Below are 23,346 nucleotides of genomic sequence, written 5' to 3' on the forward strand. Positions count from 1 at the left end.
TTCACATGTTGATTCAAGAGGCCTAAAAATTACCTTAATTCTCTTATTCCGTTGTGAAAATATTCTCATAAGTCGATCATTACTGAGCATCTACAAAGCAAATATCCTTCTTTATCTTTCTTTAAATAGATTTTAATGTATGCTACCACATTTCAAGGAGTTTGTGTATTCTTTGCATATGATTTACTTCCCTCATAATCTGACAAAATGTCTAGACATGAGAGTGGCAGGAACTAATGAAACTTCAGAATAGTCATTCTCCTCAAATCTATAGGTGCCAGAAGGGTATGCATGTGGGTATGTCGAGCTGGAGAGGAAGAGAATGGAAAAGCAGTTCCATTTCTAGATATTTAAGCCTTTATCTTCTGTAGAGATACATCTCATTTCATTGCATATCCTTAGAAGTTACCTTTTACCTTGCTAATTTCTAGGTAGCTGGGACATTCTGTTTTGGTCTGAAAGTTGCTATAGAAAATTTGTCCCTCTAAGTCAAATATCAACTCTAGTCAACATTTTTTGCATTTCCCTCCAAAGACCCTGAAAAGGATATAGATTTCCATCACTTAGTTAAATCAGCAACCCATGATTTTCCAGTCATGGAGTAGAAGGTGAAATTCTGTGTCACTCAACTTGAATAATTTTAGTGAGTAAAACTGTATAGCTTTTAGTAAGTTTTGCTTACAAACAACCAAACAGCAAGATGACTCAGTAATAATGGAAAAACAATTCAGAGGGTTACTGATATTAAAATATGATAAAGGTTTCTTCTCTGCAGAACAGAAAAATAAGTGGTTTTGCTCCTTTTTAAAAACAGTCACAGGGTTGAGATGTGGTACTATACCTCCATTCCAAACATGCAAATCTAACTTTCAAAGAGTTAGTTGCTCAATTTTATAATGACAAATTTAGTTCCTAACTAAGAGGTTCTTTTTATTTATAATTTATTACAGAGGGCTTATCATATTATTGCTAGAAAATACTGGATTTTTGTACAAAATGAGAGAATTGTATAAAAATTTCAAAATTCATGTCATGACGTAAAAAGGGGCAAAGTAAACAGAATAATAGTACTATCTTCTAATGATTGGAAATCTCTTATAATTAAAACAATTTAATTGAGGTAATATACGCACAAATTAAAAAAATAAAAGACAACCTAAATGCTTATAATGAAAAACCTTAGTCTCCTGCCCTAATTCTCCTCATCCTCTTTACTTTCTACTTCACATTTCAAGTTATGTTATATGGCTATTTCTCAATTTGTCAACTTGAGTCAATAAACACTAACTTCCTATTATGACAGAGGATTTAGCACTCTCACCCTGCACCCCACCTCCTCTCCTTATCCCAATAGTTTTATCACAATTTTTAGTTAAACCAGTTATCATTGTTTACAGTTTTACCATGTAAATATCATTCACTATAGTGTTTTGTGATTCATTTCTTTTCTCGTACAGTTTTCCTTCCTTCCCACCCTGAATCACTGTGTCTGATTGTATCATTCCCCTGCCTCCCCTCTCCCCGCCCCGCTTCTACAATATGCTATCTCTATATCCTTAATTTTATCCCCCAAAGCTGCTCAAGTCATCTATGCAATTGAGCCTTCTGGAGACCTCCCTCCCAGAGGTGGGTCGGCTGTCCTCAAGTCCACGCTTAGTGTTATTCCGGGGAATTCCTATTGTTCTCCAAGGTGGAATGCACAGTCTGTAAACTCTGAGCCTTTTTTTGACTCACTCTTTCATTTTTCTAAAGCACATCCTACAGTATCTTCCTAAGAAACCACGCATGGGAGAAAGTAATTGTTCAGTATTTAATGTTTAAAAAATCATTTTTCCTTCTTCATTTGATAGAATTCCAGCTTAGAATTCTAGATTGTATGAAGTTCGAAATTGAAAAAATCATTTTTCCTCAGAAATTTGCTGGCATTGTTCTATTGTCTTCTAGCATCCAGTGTTGCTACTGAGAGGTCTGAACTCCTCAGGATTCTTTTTCCTTGTATATATTTATTTTTCCGTTTCCTTTCAGAAATGTTTAAGATTGTCCCTGTACTTTTTTGTGTTCTAAAGTTTTGCAGTGATGGATTTCGGTGTGGTTCTTTTCAGTATGGAGACATTTCTTTTAGTTTTGGTTTGGGGAACTGTTATTATATTATATCTTTGCCCTCTCTTTCTGAAACTCTGCCCTCTCTTTCTGAAACACTTATTAGTTAGATATTGGCTTCCTGGATTGATCTGTTAATTTTCTTATCACCTCTCTCAAACTTTGTTTCTTTTTGTCCTACTTCATGTGAGATTTCCTTTACTCTACCTTTCAATCCTTCTGTTGAATTTTAAACTTTAGTCAAGATATTTTCAATTTCTAAGAATTCTTTCTTTAATCATATTTTTTATAGCATTCTATGTTTATTTTATGATGGTAATATCCTCTATCTCTCTATGTATTGTCGACTTAAAAAAAATGCACAATGTGAGAGTTGCGAGTTAAGTTTTATTTGGGGCAAAATGAGGACTACAGCCCGGGAGACAGCACCCCGGATAGCTCTGAGAAACTGCTCCAAAGAGGCAGGGGGGAAGGTCAGTATATATGCGATTTTGGTGAAGGGGGAATACATGCAATCAAACACATATTTTTTACAGAAGGTTTCTGCTAGTCTCGTGCAGGTTACTGCTAGTCACAAGGAGCAGACATCACCATGAAGGATTTTAGTGCTTTTCTAGATATGAGGAGATGCAAGAATTGGGCTCATAATATATTTTCCTGAAAATATCTAACTATCTGAAGACCTGTTCTGCCAGTTTTTCCCAGAGCACAGAGTGCCTCATTTCTGCTCCCCACCTGAACTCCTTTCAGGGGGTGTTGAAAGTCAGCAGCTGTAGCAGCACATGATTTCATCCTTGTAGAGGCAGACGGCAAGTGCCAATGGAAAATGCCAATTTGTAGTTGACAGTATATAAGTGAGCAATCGTTGAAGCTTTCTTTTGTTCCATTTCTTCTAGTATTCTTTCATTATTGTTTGCTTGTTTTTCTGTTTTAAAAATACAAATTTCATGTCTGGTGGTCATGGTTGTTGTGTTCCATTCTCCCCCAAGTTTTTAAAGTTCTGAGCTGCTCTGAGTTTCTAAAAAAAAAAAAGAGCAGATCTGGGCTATCCATTTCTCTTTTTGGCTTCCTTTGCCCTACAAAATGAGTTGAAACTTTTTTGTCTTTAAAATAGCTTCCCCACTTATGCTCATTCCTTTCTTCTTCATTTACTACCATTTTATTGGTGTCTAAGAAATGGGAAGAGATAACACATGTTAATGAGATCACTAATTAGAAATTGAAAATATCTTTTGTAAATTTAAGTCAGTTGTTGCAATCAATATTTTGGTATACCAGTTAGAGATTTGGAATCTGTTTGGAAAAAAAATATTGTCAATAATTTATGTACCCAAACTTTAAAAGCCCTGTTATCTCTGTAGCTCTTACGGATAAAATATAAAAGACAACTAATTTCTTTTTTTTGTTTGTTTAACATCTTTATTGGCGTATAATTGCTTTACAATGGTGTGTTAGTTTCTGCCATATAACAAAGTGAATCAGCTATACATATACATATATCCCCATATCTCCTCCCTCTTGCAAAACAACTGATTTCTTTCAAGAGTTCAGAAAATGTCATAAAATTACATTTCATCAAGCCCAGGTATTGGGTTAAAAATGTTCAATGAAACCACACTTTCTTTCCTCTATATCTTTCAACTGCCTTTGAGACTTCACACCCATCAATGTACTTGGCTTTCAGTAATTTCTCAGCAGGCCCAGTAGAAATGGTTGATAGTTACAAGCAGGTGTTGCTGACAAGTCATGTTTCTCATTTTTACAGATGCAGTGTATTCTATCTCTGCCATCTCCTTTTTTCCTTTTATAGCTTCTGAAATTGTGTTTGTAAAAAGTCACTTGGCTATCTTCACACAGTTTCGCTGTTACAACAGGTAAATGTCAAAAGCCATCAGGTGCAATATCAGCTTTTTCATTGTATTCCCCTAAGCGCTCGGGTAGATAATAACTTCTTGCAATATTTTCTTAATGTAAACAGAATCAGATACTAACGCAGGCAAATGATCCCTCCTGAGCCAGCTGTCCTTTTCAATATGTTATCCAGAAGATTACATGAATATTTATGGGCTGCTCAGTTTCCCACAGAAGCCAAAGTTCCACTAACAGGGTATATCATGTTTTAACTTGAAATAATGTAATTTTGCATGACTGAATAAAACTAAATATGAATAGGCCCTCAAGCAAAGTGTTCAGGAGCTAGAAGATCTTGGTCATATATTAATTTTGAAAACAACTTGCAGTGTGACCTCTGAGTGGTCAAATAAATCATGTCAGGGTTCCCTTATTTGAAAAGTGAGACCATCACTGCGTATAGTTTTTCTTTCTTATCTTTATCTTTCTTACCCAAATATTATACATTTTAATGTCATACGAATTTCTGGTTACATGTATTTTCTCTAACCCCTTGTACTTTAAAGCATAGTTACTATATGTGTTTTCATTTTTACTAAGCAGACATATGTCTTCATAATAACTTCACTTGAGATCATCATCATAAAATGATTTTTATTACTCTACCGTGAGAAATGAATGAGAAATGTAAAAACAAAGGCTGAAGAACCTCAAAATGTGTTTCTTTGTCCACAGTGAAATACCAATTACATTCTAGAGGGAAGAGACCAAAAGTGAAAAAGCAGATATAAGGACGGCAAAAGAGCACATGAAAAGATCCTCAATATCATTAGTCTTTAGGGAAGAAATGTAACTTGAAACGACTACATACCTATTGGAAAGGCTAAAATTTAAACAACAACAACAAAGCCTGGAAACAAGTGCTGGTGAGGATGTGGATCATCCGGAGCCCTCATCCAGGGAAATACAAAATGGAACAGCCATGCTGGAAAGTGGTGCCACATGAACCAGCAATTCCAACCCTAGATATTTACCCACGTGAAATGAAAACCTATTTTCACACAAAAACCTATATGAAGAGGTTCATAGCTGCTTTATTCATAATCACCCCAAACAGAAAACAACCAGAATATCCTTCAACTGGGAATGGATAAGCAGACTCTGCTACATTCACACAATGGAATACTATTCAGCAATTTAAAAGGAACCGATACGGACACATGAAGCAACCTGGATGAATCTGAAATGCATTATGCTAAGTGGCTAGAGACTGTGTGATTCTACTTATATGGGAAAAGGCAAAACTACAGAACAGAGAACAAATCCATGGCTGCCTGGGCAGAGAGTGGGCAGAGGGTTTGACCTCCTTGTGGTAGTAGTTACAAAATCAAACACATCTGTCAAAACTCACAGACTATAGACTACAAAGGGTAACATTTACTATCGATAATTAAACCTTAAAAATGGTATACAATGGAATATTACTCAGCCATAAAAAGAAATGAAATGGAGGTATTTGTAATGAGGTGGATGGAGTTAGAGTCTGTCATACAGAGTGAAGTAAGTCAGAAAGAGAAAAACAAATACAGTATACTAACACATATATATGGAATCTAAGGAAAAAAAAAAAAAAAAGGTCATGAAGAACCTAGTGGCAAGATGGGAATAAAGACAGAGACCTACTAAAGAATGGACTTGAGGATATGGGGAGGGGGAGGGGTGAGATGTGACAGGGTGAGAGAGTGTCATGGACATATATACACTACCAAATGTAAAATAGATAGCTAGTGGGAAGCAGCCGCATAGCACAGGGAGATCAGCTCGGTGCTTTGTGACTGCCTGGGGGGGTGGGATAGGGAGGGTGGGAGGGAGGGAGATGCGGGAGGGAGGAGATAATGGGAACGTGTGTATATGTGTAGTTGATTCACCTTGTTATAAAGCAGAAACTAACACACCATTGTGAAGCAATTATACTTCAATAAAGGTGTTTAAAAAAAAATGTGAGAAAAGTAAAAAATCAGGGAGAGATAAAGAAAAGGTTTGGGGTGGAAATAAATAGAGAGAAGTTAAAAGAACTAATGTCGAGTAGGCAGGAGAAAGGAGGTGGGAGGGGAGAGCGGAGGAGGAGGAGGAAACGCTGCCTCGTCTGCATTTAAAAGGTGAACAGGACTCCTCCAGGTGGGCAAGGATGGGGAAGGCATCGCACTCACAGGGGATGTGACTCACAAAGGCACAGATCTGTGGGTCTGCACTGTGGGTGCAGGGGTGCAATGAGCATAAACAGTGAGGCCTGGGATGCAGGTGACAGGGACAGATCATGAAAAGCCTTACTGGCTGTGGCAGGGGGCTTGGAAATCATTTGGAGGCCAAATAAGAAGTCACTAATGGATTAGGCAGGATGCAATATCATCAGACTTGTTGTTTTAGAAAGAGTACCATTGGTGGCGGTGTGAAGGGTGACTGAAGGGAACGAGGGTGGGAAGAAGCCTTGAGGCAGGGAGGGCACTTAAAGGCCACTGCAATGCTCCAGAGCTGTCCCGTCCAACATGGTAGCTACTAGCCACACACGGCTATTTAGATTAACTGAAATGAAAGACAATTAAAAATCGAGTTCCTCAGCCGCATTAGCCTCGTTTCCAGTGCTCCGTAACCACACATGGTTAGTGGCTCCAGTCCTGTTTAGTGCAGAACAGAACATCACCATCATTGCAGAAAGTTCTTCTGCACAGTGCTAATCTAGAACCTCTACTAAGCCTTGGCAGTGGCGGTTGGGAGGGCCTGATATATTCGAGTTGTTTATCTGGAAAGCATGTTTGGGTAATAGCTTGTTTTAGTCTCTCAAGAATGAAAGATATAGTTGTGTATAGACTCTGCTAGGATATGAACTTAGGTATCGGGAGGCCTACTTGAAAGCTTGTGAGCATGCACGTTGATTGGAGCTGAAAGCCACTCCTGTCAGCCTTCTATTAGCTACTTAGCCCCAGGGACCATCACTATCAGCGGCTAACTTGATGCTACCAACTGGACGTCTGTGTCCTCTCCAAATTCATATGTTGAAACCTAATCCTCAGAGTGAAGGTTATTTGGACGTGGGGCCTTGGGAGGGCATTAGGTCATGAAAGTGGAGTCCTCATGAATGGGATTAGTGCCCTTATGAAAAGGAACCCCACCGATATCCCTTGTCCCTTCCACCACATGAGGGGTGAGGGCACAGTGAGAAGACGGGCCGTCTATGAAGCTGGCCTTCACCCGGCACTGAATCTGTCAGCGCCTTGATCTTGGACTTCTCAGCCTCCAAAACTGTGAGAAATAAACTTCTGTAAACTGGTGTTTACAAACCACCAATCTGGTGGCTCTTACAGAAGACTGAACGGACTAAGACACTTGGCAACCAATACAATAAAGGTTTTATTGTATTTGAATTTTGTCAAATGCCTACAGGAAAGTAAGCTATTTTTCATCTTGCTGTTCATCTAGCAAGTCTGAAAAACATTTGAATGAAGACTTCCAAGTGGAAATATTCTTCTGTCTCATGTTATCTCAACTGTTCTCTGCCAGAACACCTTTTAAACTATGTACCCTTGCTTACTGGAAGACCCTCCTCTATGATGAATCCATAAATATACATCTATATTATGAATAGTCTCTGAACAGAAGGTTTTGGGCACCTCACCCTTGAGAAAGCAGATGGGTTCATCAGGTGCCCAACATCTGGGCATGTCTGTGGAGCAAACCAATACCTGGCTTAGAGAAATAAGATCTGGAAGAGATCGGACTGGAAAATGAATACGCCAGTAGCAGGCCCCGCTATTAATTAATTTGCTCTGGCACAGTATACACGTTAGGAATGCCTAGTGATCCTAACCCAGAGGAGGATGACTGATTAATCTTTAGAAATAATTCTAACCAAAGACTGGTAGTGGTTTGTTTGGGAAAAAAATCCAGCTTAAATTTCAAAATTATTGGCGGTCAAGTAAACAAAGAGAGCTTTTTACCAGGATTTGGTCTGGCAGGAAGGAGTTGGGTAGAGGTACTCCCTGAGTCCTTGGTGAAAGCTGGGGTACAAAAAGAAATGCTATTTATCCCAGTCCAAGTGGGAAAAATATTCCCTCACAGCACTCTTTCAACATAGCTGGAAAATGGTGATAAATAACACTACTGTGTTCACTTAACAACATGCTTTTAAAATAGATGTCTATGTGGAATCAGCTTTTCTTACGTGGTTGATTGTTGGAGAAAAGAAGAAAAATAAAATCACAGAGAATTTAATCCAACATGAGGCCCTGAATAGACTGTAAAGAAAATGTGTCTTTTGCAAAAGTGAACTTCAGGCTCAGGATTTGTTTGAACCCCATGGGAGGGTGATGGGCATTTTCCACTGGTAGAGGGGGACCATGTACATAAAGTCTGGGCTCTTTTTGCAGCTGCGATCTCCCTGTACCATCTAGTGAATAACAAGGGGCTGCAGGACATAAGCCCAGAGGAAACAGCTACTGATCACCAACCAACGAGCTTTAAGACAACCGAATAGTTGAACCTAAGAAGGCATCCGCACATCCACCTTCTGCCACTGCCTGGAGAGTCTTTGAACATAATAATAAAACCCTCCTGAAAAATGATTCCCAGTGGGGAAAGCTTATGATTTACGAGCTCCATTCAAATACAAAAGATGGTCTAGAATTAAAAAAAAAAAAAAAAATACACGGTGAGCACTCACAGATGTTTTTGATAGGCTGCATTGCTCTTCTTCTTGAGAATAAGTAAGAATGATGGTGTGTCTGTGTGGACTTGTTTTTTACAAGTTAATGATCTTTAAATTTGTTGGTGCTAAGAGAGTAAAATGCTTACATCCGTCTTTCCCTTTTAGTTAATAGATGCGTGGATGTTCGGATATCAGAGTACTCAGAGTTCATGCAAAACCTTTTTTTTGTTGTTGTTTGCTTGTCTGCTTACTGGTAAGACCTAGGCAGCCAGGTGTTAATTTGGGAACAAACCTAGTCGTGCTCAGGACTGAAATAAAAGTGGAATTTAATCAATAGGTCCTAGTCATCTGGTTTTAGCTGGATACGATCCTATAAAGAAGAAGTGTGAATTAGAAGTTGTTCACTGGGAACAGATAGGGGTTACTTTGTTAATGAGGATTGTGAAATGAATAAATAATTTGAAGTCACCCTTTTTGTCTAAGGAGCTTGGGCTGCCATCCAAACCTTCCTGCTTAGGATGATATGATTATCGCTGAGGTGGTGTTCATACAGATGGATGGCTATCCCAGGATGAGGTGAGTCAGAGGGCATACTGAGGCCGGCAGCCTGGCCCTTTGGAGGACAAGGGTTTTGCAACCCAGCTGCTCACGACTGGAGGGCTTCCCAGAGGCACCGAGATGGCTCCCTGGGGCCTGATTTCTTAGAGGCCTCTCTCATCTAAGACTTCACCAGGCCCTGAGCTGGTATAGAATCATTTACTCAGGCTGAGAACAACTGATGCGAAATCTGTATTCTGGGACATTGTGTTACAGTTCCGCTTTCTTAAAGTGCAATTTCTCATGCTGCGCAAGGACCAGCTTGCAAACATTTCCTCCCCTGATTTCTCTGCTCATTCTCAGAGATACGTCTTGCTGCCTCTACGGGATGGAACAGCTAGGCTTAGGTGTATAGGAAGTGAGACCAGAGAACATTCACACTTCTACTTTGACGAGGACAGTGCTGATCATTATATGAGGATCCAATCCCATCCCACCAACATAAATTATGTGAAAAATCCTTAAAAAGTATGCTACCGGGAACTGTGAGGGATTCAAAGAAACGTCATAATTTCTTGCCCTTAAGGAACTTACAGTTTATTTAGGGGTAGCAAAACATAAACCTATAAAAGTAAAATGACAATGATAGTAATAAGACATGATAAGAGAAAGGAAATAACAGAGCAGTCAACAATCAAGGGGTTTACAGACAAAAAAATAAAAAATAAATAAAGAATTCCATATAAGAACTGGAGAAAACACTTAAGAAAGAAGGGTGAGGGGTCAGGCAAACTCTTATTCAGAAGTTAAGAGATTTTTGAGCCGCTTGTGAGAGATGCTTACTGTTTGGGCAGTAGTCTCTACCCCCTAGGGTTGCTGTGAAAATTAAACACAATGGAAGGTTCTTAGCACAGTGCCTGGGAGAAAGCTTGATAACATTTATTAGTGGATAAAAGAAGGTATTTCAAGTGGCAGCTGCCAAAACATGGACACTGGGGCAGGAAAGTAAAAGCTGTCTTTCAGGGGTAACTACACCAGCTTTGATGAAATGGAACTGTGAGAACCTGCTGGTAAAAAGTGGCTGTGTTTACATTACCGGGGGTCTTGGATGTAAGAGAGGTGTCTTTGAACTTTACCCTGTAGATATTTTTATCAGGGTGTTATGATCAAGCATTCACTATGAGAAGATTGGATTACACATAGAAAGTGCCGCCTTTCTTGATGAACTTTGCGTCATTAGAAACTCCACTCGTACTCTAGCCCCTGGCCACCTCCTGAAGCAGAAACTGTCACACTAATAAATGTGAAAAGATTGGTTTGATTTAAACCATATGCACATCAGTGCAGACTGAACACAATCTTATCTTTTTTGTGTATGTAGATTTGCTAAGAGATTATGAAGACATTTGCTTATCTTATGGTTTCATGAGTTATACTTAGAAGCCGGATATTTGGAGGAAAACCGGCATTTTATATGGTGTCCCCTGCCCCACCGTATTTCTCCTGTTCTAAAAGCACTCACGTTAACAGCGTGGGTGACACCATCACGCCTCCTGAGTGAAGTACTCTCAGCATAAAACTCAGAGCAAAAGCACTATGTCGTTAAAGGAATTCAAAGCAGAGATTCATTTAAGGATTAAGGGAATATCGCAGGTTGCAAAGCTGTCTAAGAACTCTGACAGGAAACTTGCTTTTGCAAACCAACGACAAACAGCGAAACCAACGGCACTCGCTTTCTAATTCCCAGGTTCCAGCACGGGTATAACTTCAGAAACTTTCCAGCAATGACTTTTGGGGATGCAGCATTAATAGGTCAAAGTTAACAATGATTTACAGAAAGTCAAGGTCCCAGCGGCAGCACCAGTTGCACCAGCTGCCTGTGTTTTTAAGGTGATCAATGAACAAACCTCAGTACGGAGTTCTGAAGAAACTTCATTGCCATAACCCAAAGCAATAAAATGTAAGATGGGACACTTACTGGTTGCTGAAGTTCAGAGGCTTCACTTTAGGGCAAATCTTTGTAACCATGGGCCATTAAAAGGAGTGTACCGCTAAAGGTTACAGGTGTGCCAAGACAGCCATTGCTTCCCAAGGAGGTCGACTGAGGTTAGGGGTAGAGCCCCTGGGGAGGTTGCCTTTTGCCTCTATCAGCCTCATTCATTTTATCTCAGTGCGATATACAAATGCTATCACTTTGTAAGTGAAAGAAGGAGGGAAACACTGCCTTAAAATGCCTTAAAAGGGGAGCTGGTTTAGTGTATTTAAGTGCTTGCTTCAGATCGTTTCTTGACAAAGGATAAGATGAACAAAAGAACTGAGTGTTAGGAACACCTTAAAAACATAATAAAAAATGAAAGTAATGAAAGTCTAAAATGATAACTTAAGGCAATGAAAAATATAATCCAGGCCTCAGACTTACCCAAGGTTTTTCACACACAGACGAAACTAACATAATACCTTATTTCCATGCTGATTCATGGCATAATATAATCTAGAGCTGGAAAAGGCTATTAAGACCATCTTTCCTTATAGTTTAGATGAGGAAGGGGTACAGGAAGACCAAGTGACTAGCTCAAGGGACACGATAGTTAGTGGATAAGCTAGAGACAGGCTCAGACGTGCTGTCCAATGCACTTTTCATTTAGTTTAAATCTCCTTGTATTAGGGCAAAACTGTAGAAGTCTTGGCTTTCGATTTTAATTTGTACCTTTCCTAAATTCAAACAGCTATTCAGTGGCTGCATAGTTGGTGGGGTGAGTTTTGGTGGAAAAAATCTTAACTTGCTTTACTGATTGTTCAGTTTTATTTCATACTTATTAGGGAATTATACTTCAAATGTCATAAAAGGCCTGCTAGATAAGCTTCTGAATCTCTAGAATAACTTTTCAACACCAGGGCCTATGGACATCATTAAGGACTTTGAGAGTCGTCAGGGCATTTTACCAAAGGTAACTAACTATCGTCTTCCTAGAATGTCAGACTGCAGTGGGCGACAGGGAAAGTCACCAGTGACCTAGTCTGTACTCCCGCCTGTGCCAGAGAAAGTGCACACAAAGAAACAAAGGTTTTCAGCCCTGGTACAGAGCTGAAAGATTAAGAGCCAGCAGCGTGCTGACCAGTGAGTCGTTTGCAATACAGACAAGGCAAAGAGACTCGATGCCGTTAGGACAGTATGAAGAAAGGAAGGAAGGGTTGAAATGACTGTTCCTCTACCGGTGCTGCTTGGATTGCTACTACGGCTGCTGTTTGGAGTATGTTCTACCTCCCAGTTTGTGATGGGCCTGCACCTAAATTGATGAATCCCCTCAACAGGCTGCCAGCCTCCAACACCACTGTCCAAGCTGCCCATGCACGTCTACCCCATACATTTCATCATAACCTTCCTCACGGATGTTACAAGAGCGGGAGAATCAGTGTCACTTTCATTTCATCACTTGTGTCAAAGCCCTTCTTGGGAACCTCTGGTGGGAAAGCAGGTTTTGGGGGCAGAGCAGGAAGCACCTGCGATGACAGTTATAGCTCTGTAATAAAACGTGGATGTTGGACTCAGACCTTCAGCTGGGGAGGCCTACAGACTGACCTGTCAACCTCACTGCACATGGCCACTGGGGCATTTTTATAGAGCAAGCATCTGATCCACTCTGACTCCGAAGGCTACCTTCTTTATCCCGGGTACAAAACCTCAGTAAGTATGACAGCAGTCAGCCAATGGCAGCAAACGCCTTGAACTTCCCAAATATACCAACGTTTCCAGTTTTGGAGAAACTTCTAACATTATTTCCAACTTTCAATGTTTATCAATAACGTGGCAATGAACATCTTTCTATATAAATTTTTTTGAATCCTTTAAAGAATTTTAAGTGCAATTGCCTGTTACGGTTCACTCTTATCCGAGGCTCTGGTTTGCAAACCATTTTGTTTTCCCTTGAGTCCAATTTTAAGGTCTGAAAAAAAAAAAAGCTTAATATTTTGGATAATGGGACAAAAATGCTCAGGAAGCTTACCTGTTCTCAATTTAAATCAAGAAAGGTATTTCTGCACCTCATATAGAAGGCTTCTAAGATCTGTCTACTCCCAAACAATAGTTGGCCTCCTGGCTTTGGAAGGAAGTAATATGCTTCCTAATTATATTAATAGTATAAAAAAGTTCTTTTTTATTTTGGGGGGAAATAATATTGTGAAAAAAATATGTGAGGCTTTGATAAAGAGCCCTACTAAACTCCAGGCAACAAATAAGCCAGGAACTCTACTTTTCCAAGTTCCCAACTGGTTAAACATCTGGCCTTCTTGGCAAAGTTGCTGCCTGGGTTGAACAAGCTGTGGAAGGGCACTCCTTCTCTGTCTGCAAGGTGGGGAAGTTTACATTGGGTTCTCCATCTCTCCTCTCTTCTCTGATCTATTCAACAGAGACATAAAGTTTGCAGGATATCCTAAAAGGCACAGCTTCGAGTCTGAATTTTGATGTTTGCCCTGACTCTTCTAGTTTGTTGGTTAGTGATTTCTGGGGAGACTTCCAGCCTGAAGCCTCAGCAAAGGCCCACTCTGCTGGGAGCTGCCGCCACTGCTGCTCTCACTGCCCCCAGCCCTGGCCCAGGGGGTGGGGGACACTGTGCGCCCAGAAGGTCAGCACGGGGGGGAGGGGCAGCTGGCCCTCAGAGACGCTCATCTGCTGCCCGGATTTAGCTGCTCTGGGAGAGTGGTGGGCTCTGACTAATGGCTGACTGAACCGACAGCAGCGTGAACCCTGTGCCCTCCGAGAAGAGCAAGCTGACGGAACGCAGTGATAATTCCTCGCAGGCAAGGTGGTCTAGACAGCAGTGACCACACACTTAGCGCTCACTCTGAGTCAGTGCTCTTCTAAGCACTTCGGGTACTAATTCATTCAACCCTCGCAGCAACCTGATGATACAGGTATTCAAATGATCGTCTCTTCACATTCAAGGAAACTAAGGCCCAAAGAGGCTGTATAACTTCCCCGAGGTCACAGAGCGAGTCAATGACGGAGCCAGGTTTCCAATCCAGGAAGTACGATTAGAGCACCTGGGATGGTAGCCACGCCACTCCCTCGCCTAGATGTGATGGGGCCCCTATCAAAGGCATAAATAACAGCGCTCTGTCCACTAAGGAGAGGATCTCAGTAGCCTGAAAAATAAACCACGAATGTGTTCAAGATCCTTGGGCCCAGATAAGACACGAAGAGAAAAATGACACCAGCCCTGGAAATGCTTGTGACTCTTGAATATCAGAATAGTATCACGCTCTCCCAGGCTCACAGAGCCCAAGGAGCCTTGATACTCTGACAGCGGATGTGTGGTACAAGGAGGTGGCACTTAGCCTTTCTCTTCAGAATTAAGAGTTGAAAATTATTACGGAAGTTAAGCATGAAGTAGCATCAGGTCTAGAAACCTTTTAGGTGCAAATGACAGACTGTAAACATGCTCTTCCCGGAACACAGGGACAGCCTGTGTTTATATACACTATTGATACTATGTATGGAATGGGTAACTAATGAGAACCCACTGTGTAGCTCAGGGAACTCTACTCGGTGCTCTGTGGTGACCTAAATAGGAAGGAAATCCAAAAAGGAGGGGATATATGTATACGTATGGCTGATTCACTTTGCGTACAGTAGAAACTAACACAATATTGTAAAGCAACTATACTCCAATAAAAATTTTTTTTAAAGCTTCTTAAATTAAAAAGAAATAAATACGTGAAAAAAAGAAGCTAGGAAGTATCATGAACTCTAGAATAGATTTCCACTCTCCAGGGTGATGTAAAATAATACCATTTCAAAAATGGTTAGAATTACTCTTTTTTTTTTTTTTTAGAATTACTCTTTTGAGGTCAGTCTAATGTCACTTGGTAGGAAGAAAAATCCACATTTAATTGTAAGCATTTACACCTGGTGTTTGCCAAACCTGTCCACGCATGGATCTTATTTGCAACAGACAAATCTTCTGTGACTTCCTTATGTAATAAGTGTACACATGTACACATGCATGCACGCACATGTGTACACATGCATGCATGCACGCATGCACACACACACACATCCTCCTATACGTTTAGCAATAATGCTGTCACACTTCAAATAAAGCTGAGACCTCAAATACATGCTTAACACTTTCACTGTGGTAGTACATTTAATTTTATTCCAGTCCTTTAGGTATTCTGCCCCAATAAACAATTTGAATGCCTGGAATAGCTACAAAAGCTCTCTGTGAACATTTTTCCCAAGTGTAAATTATTGGAAGACTGTTTATATAATTCAAGAAAATCTTGTGTCCTTTTAATCTTGCTGAATCCACCGCACTGACTGAATCCCACCTTTACTCTATGCTGAAGGACTGGATTTATTTCTTTAGCTTATGATGAAGAAAAAGATAAATGAAATCGTACTTTCAGATGTACGTAATTTAGCTTCTGCACATTTTCACCTTTCACAAAGTTTAACGCTTCTATAGTTTCCACTCTTGAATTTGTCAAAGCTAAAGCTAAACAGGGCAATTCTCTCCATTTAGTCCTGGTAGAATTTTGCTAACATTAACTTTATCATAAAAAGTTCTTATTCATTCCCAGCAATTTGATTTCTTGAGCATTATTTGATACCCGCACCCCTTGCCATGTGCCGGGGACAAGCACAATTCATAAGAATTTTAGGACCACAGCATGACTCAATTATTGTTTCTCCTAATGCTCTCTGTTATGGCCTTTCTATCCACAACATTTCGGGCTAAATCACTTGTTCATGAAAAATGAACAAGTTTTCCTATCACTTCTGTCCTACTGCTTGCTGGCTGATGAGTGACTTCTGGAATAGTGTTGCTGAAAGGAAAACCACTGAGGAAGCTGAGAATCTGCGAGGATGATTGACTGGAAGAGAAATACGACCTCTGACTGTCACCTGTTGTACAGGCTCTTGGAACCTTAGATTTGGAGGAACCTCAGAAGGTGAAATCATTTACTTCTCCCCCATCCACTACATCTACCAAGGCACTGGGATCTCTGGACCCACAAGTTTGTCTTATTCAGTTATTTATTTACTTACTTACTTAAAAATTTATTTATTTATTTATTTATTTATTACTGAAGTATAGTTGACCTACAACACTATGTTAGCTCCAGGTGCACAACACAGTGATTCGATATTTTTATACATTACAGAATGATCATCGCAATCCACAGGACAGTGTTAAAGGTCTCCTAACTGTGTCTCATGCTTCTACTCTGGCTCTCTTCCTGATTTCATTTTTCATAAGCATCTGGATTCATCTTTTAAAAATATACATCAGATATCTGTCTACCGCTTAAAACCTTCCAGTGGTTCCCATGGATTTAGACTATAATCCATGCTTCTTCCCAAGGGTGTGTGAAGCCCTGCACAGCCTGGCTCTTGCCTAGTTCTACATCCTGGCCTCACGCTGCTCGTGTTCACTAGACCACAGATGCACTGGGCTTCTGTGTGTGTATCTATATACGCATAATCTGTATATAAACATATACATATATATTTAATAGAAGTATAGTTGACTTACAAGTTTATATTAGTTTCAGGTATACAACATAGTGATTTGATATTTTTATAGATTATGTACCATACAAAGTGATAGTTTTATTGACTATATTCCCTGCACTGTACATTGCAACCCTGTGACTTATTTATTTTATAACTGGAAGTTTGAACCACTTGATTCCTCTCACCTATCTCACCCCTCCCCCTCCTCCCTCCCCTATGGCCACCACTAGTTTGTTCTCTGTATCTAGGAGTCTGTTTCTGTTTGGTCCGTTAGTGTGTTTATTTGCCTTGTTTTTCAGATTCCATGTATACGTGAAACCATACATTTTCTGGATATTTCTTGAATGCTGAGCACCTTCCCACGTCAAGGCTTCTGCCTGGACTGCTTTTCCCTCAGATCCTTTGTGCAGCTGGTTTCATTCTACGGAACAGGGGCACCTCTCCCCTCACATCGAAACTCCCACATCACGCTGCATTGTTTTCTTCCCAGTTTAAAATGAATGAAGAGCTTTTATGGGGGCTGTGGGTTTGGGAGGACATTAGCCGTGGTCTTGCATTCTTTCTGAGCCGAAGTCGGCAACATCTGGCTAGGCAAGTGTTAAGGATGCCTTATTTGTGCCCAGAGGCTGCGACTTTCGGGCTCCACATTTATGAACACAACAGTCCTCTGCTCTACTTGTCCAGGATCCCCACCACCAGAACAATAAAAACAATACCTCTTATTCAAACGCAGGCAAAGCAGACACTTACTTATGGTGGATCCGGACTCTGGCCTGTTCAGGGAGCTGATGATGACAAAGCCGAAGCCCTCGTTCTCTTTGCGGTGAATGACCACGTCACTGGTCTGCAGGCTGTGGGAGGCGAAGCCTTCGGGGGGAGAGGCGCTGCTGTTGGTGTGGGTGTTGGTGTAGGTTGCGTAGTCGCTGCGAGGAGAGCTGTGGTGGGTCGACACGGAGCCTGGACTCCTCCCGTTCTCCGGGCAGGGCTCCCCTGGAACACACATCGTGCACAGGCACCTGGTCATTTAGCAAGGGGCTTGATGAAGGAGTGCCGCCTGTGTACTGGGCACTATTCTGGACACTGGCATTGTTACCAGGCTGGTTGACTGGCCTCCATTCCTTCCCCCATCCCCCCACCCCCCGGATGTGAAGAGTATTTGAAAAGCTACAAACCTGGCTATGGAGCCCCCTAGGTCTTGCTCCTTTCCACCCTTCACAGCAAACACAGGTAAAAGCCCTCCTCAGCTTCCCCTGTGCCGCTACTTGTTTATAACTTCTTCTTGGTGAGACTGCAACCCGCCAAGACAATGCCTAGTTTTAAATATCAGGCTTCTTAGTTTCACAACAATAGTTGATCTAAGATCAGAAAACAGACAGACTCTTCAACTATGCTACGCATAAAACCCACTTAAAGAACTTGTAAGAAATATGCATCATCAGAGCCGACCCAAGGAGTCTTTTCAGTAGATCTAGGAACAACTGGGCGCAGGAATCTGGATGAGGTTTCAAGGCCGCACTTTGAGACGTGCTGATTGTAGTTGGGTTAATAGCCCAGAGGATGTCCATGTAAAGTGACCTACCGTAATTTTACTAAAAAGCCATGGGTTTATTTAATTCTGTGATATTCTGTTAGCTTAGAAGTGTTCATTCACTTGGCGTAGCTGGGAAACCTACTTCTTAGTTTGCTCACTCTAGGATCAAATCTAACAATGATATCAGGCTGAGGAATGATGAATTTTGAATCTCTAAGGGAGGTGCTGGAGGCCTTACTCATTTACATTCTATATTATTGTAAAATATACTTTATTGTCAACCAGATAAACCAAGCCAATACTTCCATGAGAAAGCAAGTATATTTATAGGGAGAAATGATAGAAAGTTGGCAGCCAAGAGAACCTACTTTTTAAACTGAAAGTTGATCTATCATCCAAGAAAGAATTTTGTCATTTTACTATAATACCTAGGTTCTGGTATTCGGATGAAAAAAAAATAACTTAAGCAGGCACGCAGAATACTGTAATTAGAAATAGGACCGTTTCATCTCCATCTTACAACTTGATTAGTGTACTCAAAAGATGTTTATGGAACAGAGGAACAATAAGATAGAAAATAATGATAATTAGTGATTCCTTTTTGGGTCTTTAGATATGGTCTCCTATTTAGAATACTGGCAGTTGTCTCATATGGCAAGTTAAAAATAATTAGCCAAAATTCCAATGAAGGCTTTTAATGTAAGATGCAATTCCATTCTGAAATGAAAAACCATTTCATTTCAAAAATCAAAGTCAGTTCAAAAATCAGGGAACAAGAACACTGACTATAAGAGATGTTTTGTGACACTGATACCTAAAGAAAATGGAGCTGCATTTAATCAGATACTCAGATTTAAAAATGGTCTTTACAAAAATGTACTCATTTCTTGTCTGTGATTACAGAATGAATAAGACCCAGGCTACTGCTTATTACCGTTTGATAAATTTGAATTTTTCTGTAATATTTAATCAATCAGGTTTTAATAAAAGAAAACAAATGGATGTTTTCATATGTAAGAAATGTACTGAGGTGATAAAAGAGCAAAATGTCAGTGTCAATGCTTTTCCCTCTTTTCCACCAGAATTTCAAACTACCTGTAAAATGAACCCTCTCCACTAGAAAACATCATCCAAAGACAAGCTGTTATTGTCTTGGTGAAGCACATAAACTTTATCAGTCCTTGTATAAGTTGGAAATAAAGTGATTAGAGATAGTCAGGAAGAAGAAAAACAAACAATTATTATGCTGCAACATTAAATTGAAAATCTCCCTGAGTTATTGGACCAAATCAGTAACTAAATGTCATAGGCAGTGACAAATCTCATTTTCTGGCTGTCATATTTTAGGGGGTTGTCAGTAAAGCAGCAACAAAGAAAAATTATCTGTCTTTGCAGTAAGTGGCTTGGAGTGGCTGTGCCGCAGGTTCCAAAGGGAGAAAGTAAGAAAATCATTGCCTAAGTCAATGTGAGTGTCCCTGGGAGAGTGAAGGAGTCAAATGCATTAACAGAATACTTTCCTACTGCTTCTGCATGTCTCTTTCAACCTCTAGAACAAAGTTCTTTATCTTTAACACCATGAGCACATTTAAAACCAGGGAGTTAAGAAGAATTCCAATGATTGACTTTGAGGAATATAACTGATTCCACTTCATTTTTCTACTTGGCTGGCTCTAGACCCAAATGAGACTGTCTTCTCTCCAACAACACTTCCTGCTATAGGGGATGAACACTGTTGTTTTAGAATAATACAGTAAAATGTCAGAAAGTGACTAAATACCACATGCAATTTGTCTTCTTTTTTTTTTTTTTTTTAAACACACTAACTCCCAGCATCCCTGACTCATCCTCTGGCTCACACACAAATGGGTGTACAGAATTCAGTCACTTAGTATCTATTCAATTCAAATAATTAATTTTTAGGTTTAGCTTCTGTTTTGTTCTCACCAGTCATACTGGAAATCATCACTGTGCTGACTGGGAGAGGGTCTCCGTTTGGGAAGGAAGGAGTCACTGATAATGTCCTCCAGGTGAGATGATTTTGACTAGAACGGTCAACTGCTGGCCAGGAGCTGCTTCTGGTCTGCAGACCCATTTATTATTCCTGCCCAATGCCGGTCTAGACTTTGTTTAATAATTGTTAAAATTAATTGCCAATGTTTTTAAATAGGGTGATTTTACAGAAAGTTGGATTTCTAGTTTCTCTTGAAATATTTGGTAATAATCAACTAGAGTTGGGCAATTGCTGCTCCCTTGACTGAGTACGCAATGTGCAAGTCTCAACTACTCCCCAGTGTCTCTTGCAAATTCCTGATTTACTCATTTACCCGTGGAGTGAGGAGCACGCAGGGCCAAAGGGACTTGTTCAACTGGAGCCCTTGTTTCCCTTCAAGATCACAGACTGGGTACCAGGGCTGCATGTAACCAAACAGACCTTGCCTGCTTCCAGGTTGTGCGTGGGCCTCTCTTCACAGGACTGTCCCCTGGAAGGATGTGCAAATCTTGTCTTGAAGCACGGCTGAGGCAATGGGGTATGTGTGTGGTAGAGCTTGGACACATGCACTGGAGTGTCCACGGGCGTAGTGCACCCCTGTGGTGCCTGGCAGGCTGGGGTCCTGCCCATGTTAGGGGCTGGCCTTCCTGCAGGCATATGAGTTTCTGCACTCCTGCCTTATGTTCATCAAGGCAGACAAATTATTTAAATGGGTGACATGCTCATAGACAAAGAGTAAGGGATTGTATTTAGAATTGACAGAAAGTATAGTAACCAGGAGCAGAGAACACTGGCTAAACTTTTCACCCAGCTGCCAAGAAAACGTTCCCTTTCTCAGTATCAGGCCAAGAGTTAGACTTTCCCTTATTAGGTGTTAGAAAAAAAAGATGCTGATAGCTTTAAGACGGACTCTAACATGTTTTGATTAAGTCATAAAACTTTCTTTCACATCAATTCTAGATTTACACTTTCGGAAATTCCTCAGAGACACTCTTCTCTCAGACGAATCGTATGTATTCAAAATAATGTGTCACTATGCTGAACGTCTCAAAGTTGAGTTACTAAACATGTAAATACTTATACTTTCAGTGTAACAATTAAAGCCACTCTTCTACTATCCTTGGGAAAAAATAACTAAATATCGGAGCTGGTAGCATGGATAAGACACCTCTCAAAACTAGTTTAAGGTGCAAGATCTGTGCTAAAATTATCTGGTAAACAAAATTGGATACATTACTGGATGTTTTCATCCTTTATCCTTTACGTTTTCATCCACAATTTCTCACTTTTGAGGATCTAGTTTGCTATTGCCTAACTGAAAATTTTGCCTTTCTGTCTTTAGTGTGTACACTTTTTTTTGGTATGTTAACCTTTGGAGAATGTTTTTATTTTAATTTTTGCCCAGTGTAACTAACCAGTCTGTATCTCTCATAATTAATGCTTTTTTTTTTTTTTTCTTCTCTTCAGCATCAACTAGAAAACCAGTGCCCAGTGTCTTCTGAGGTGAGGCAGGACATTTGTACGAGCGGAGGCAAGCATAAGGCTGACCTCCCTTCTGCCCACCTCTTTTTCCATTGCATTACTCCTTTGTGCAAGAAGGTGGTGACACTGTCTGTCTTCTCGTTCATCTTCTGTCTCTTCACAATCTGATTACTCATTTCCCCTCAGCTTTGAATCATCTCATCATAAGCCAGGCTTGCACCTCCCACTGCATTTGCTTAAGAAAGCATAATAATGTTGATAACAAGAACCCTTAAAATGGCATATCCACCGTCATATCCATTGGTAGCTACCTCTTCTCACTGTTGGAGAAATGGCAGCTATGAATAAAGGCTGTCTTCCTAGGCCCATTTAAAAAATCTGCTCCATCCTATTTCTAGGCATTGACTTTACTATCAAAGTATCCTTTGCTGAACTTAATCGTTTTCAATACTCATGAAGCTTTCAAGGAAGAGTGGGCTGAACTAACTTGGAAACTCTCCTGGTGTGAATGAGCAGTCTGCGGCAGAACATTTTCAAAAATTAAATGCACTTGAAATGCACTTGAAAGCCTAAATGAGTAAAGTTGGTAAGAACTGCAGCAAAGAGCATCTTCACGGAAGTTACATGATCCACAAATTGCAAGAATACATTTTTGAAGCATTTGGCCTACACTCCAGTAGCCTGGGTTGATTAGAACAAAATTTAATTTGCGATAATCAGCTGGTGGCAAGGAGAGCATGAAATTATGTTGGTGCATTAGTTTTTGCACTTCGCAGTGTATTTCCTTGTAAATCAGTATTTTTAAACTTATCTTTGGGTTACAGAACATATAGCACAGCAAACTTTTTATTAAAAATCACTTTGGAGTGTGAGAGACAGTTAAATGTTAACCGAGCAAACACTGTCTTCCTTGGGGCATCTCGCCCAAGGTTAAGGTATAATTCAAGGTGTTTTACTTCACTGGGTCAAGTGGTCTGCCATGAATTTCTGAAGACGAATGGCACCTCTTAGCAAAACCTCCATAATACAAGATCTACAGCAGTCTCTACTGGTAAGGGCTGATAATTCTTCTGACTTACCCTTTTAAGTGATAGCTCTTGCTCAAAATCTAGTTTCTCGATTTGAATAGAAAAGGATTTTTAGTTCGACTAATAAGCCTTATCCTCTCGAGTGATTCACAGCCTGTGATTAGCTGGTGGCCCTTTTTTAAAAATTCAAATGTGTTATGATAATAGCACATATGGAAGACTCCCTATGTTAGGGAGTGACATTTGCTAAAGGTTGGTCTAATGTCTTTGAATTCACTGGACAGGGGGTTGGTGGTAGAGTAAAGAAAGAAGCACTGGCTTGGGAGATGGGTTTCTGCATGACCGCTGACTCACTGCAGACCACCAGGACATCGACTGAACCTCTGGGCCTCAGTTTGTCATCTGTAACACAAGGGAGTTCACGTTGCTCTTTCTAAGGTCCCTCCTAATTCCAGTGTTGATCATTCTGTATGAGGAGCAGTCCAGGGCTGAGTAGAGAGGCCAGCAGGCCACTGGGGCAGGTGACAACAGAACATCTTTGGCACTGTCGCTCCTGTAATTCACAGGGCAAAGCACAGGCGGTTTGGGACAATATTCCCAATATTA

The 23,346-nt window shown here is 40.4% G+C and overlaps 1 protein-coding gene across 7 annotated transcripts in view; it reads right to left on the reverse strand.

Annotated features, from left to right (window-relative positions):
* The window catches only part of MAGI2 (membrane associated guanylate kinase, WW and PDZ domain containing 2), a 1,331,631-nt gene that overhangs the window by 118,807 nt on the left and 1,189,478 nt on the right, over positions 1–23,346 (reverse strand). For all 7 annotated transcript variants that reach the window (XM_082399315.1, XM_082399314.1, XM_082399312.1 and 4 more), the window contains one exon: positions 17,460–17,699. In XM_082399315.1, coding sequence (XP_082255441.1) covers positions 17,460–17,699 — 240 coding nt within the window. The remainder of the gene's footprint in view (positions 1–17,459; positions 17,700–23,346) is intronic.

Source organism: Balaenoptera borealis (assembly GCF_965194805.1).
Source record: "Balaenoptera borealis genome assembly, chromosome: 7".
Classification (NCBI taxonomy): Eukaryota; Metazoa; Chordata; class Mammalia; order Artiodactyla; family Balaenopteridae; genus Balaenoptera; species Balaenoptera borealis.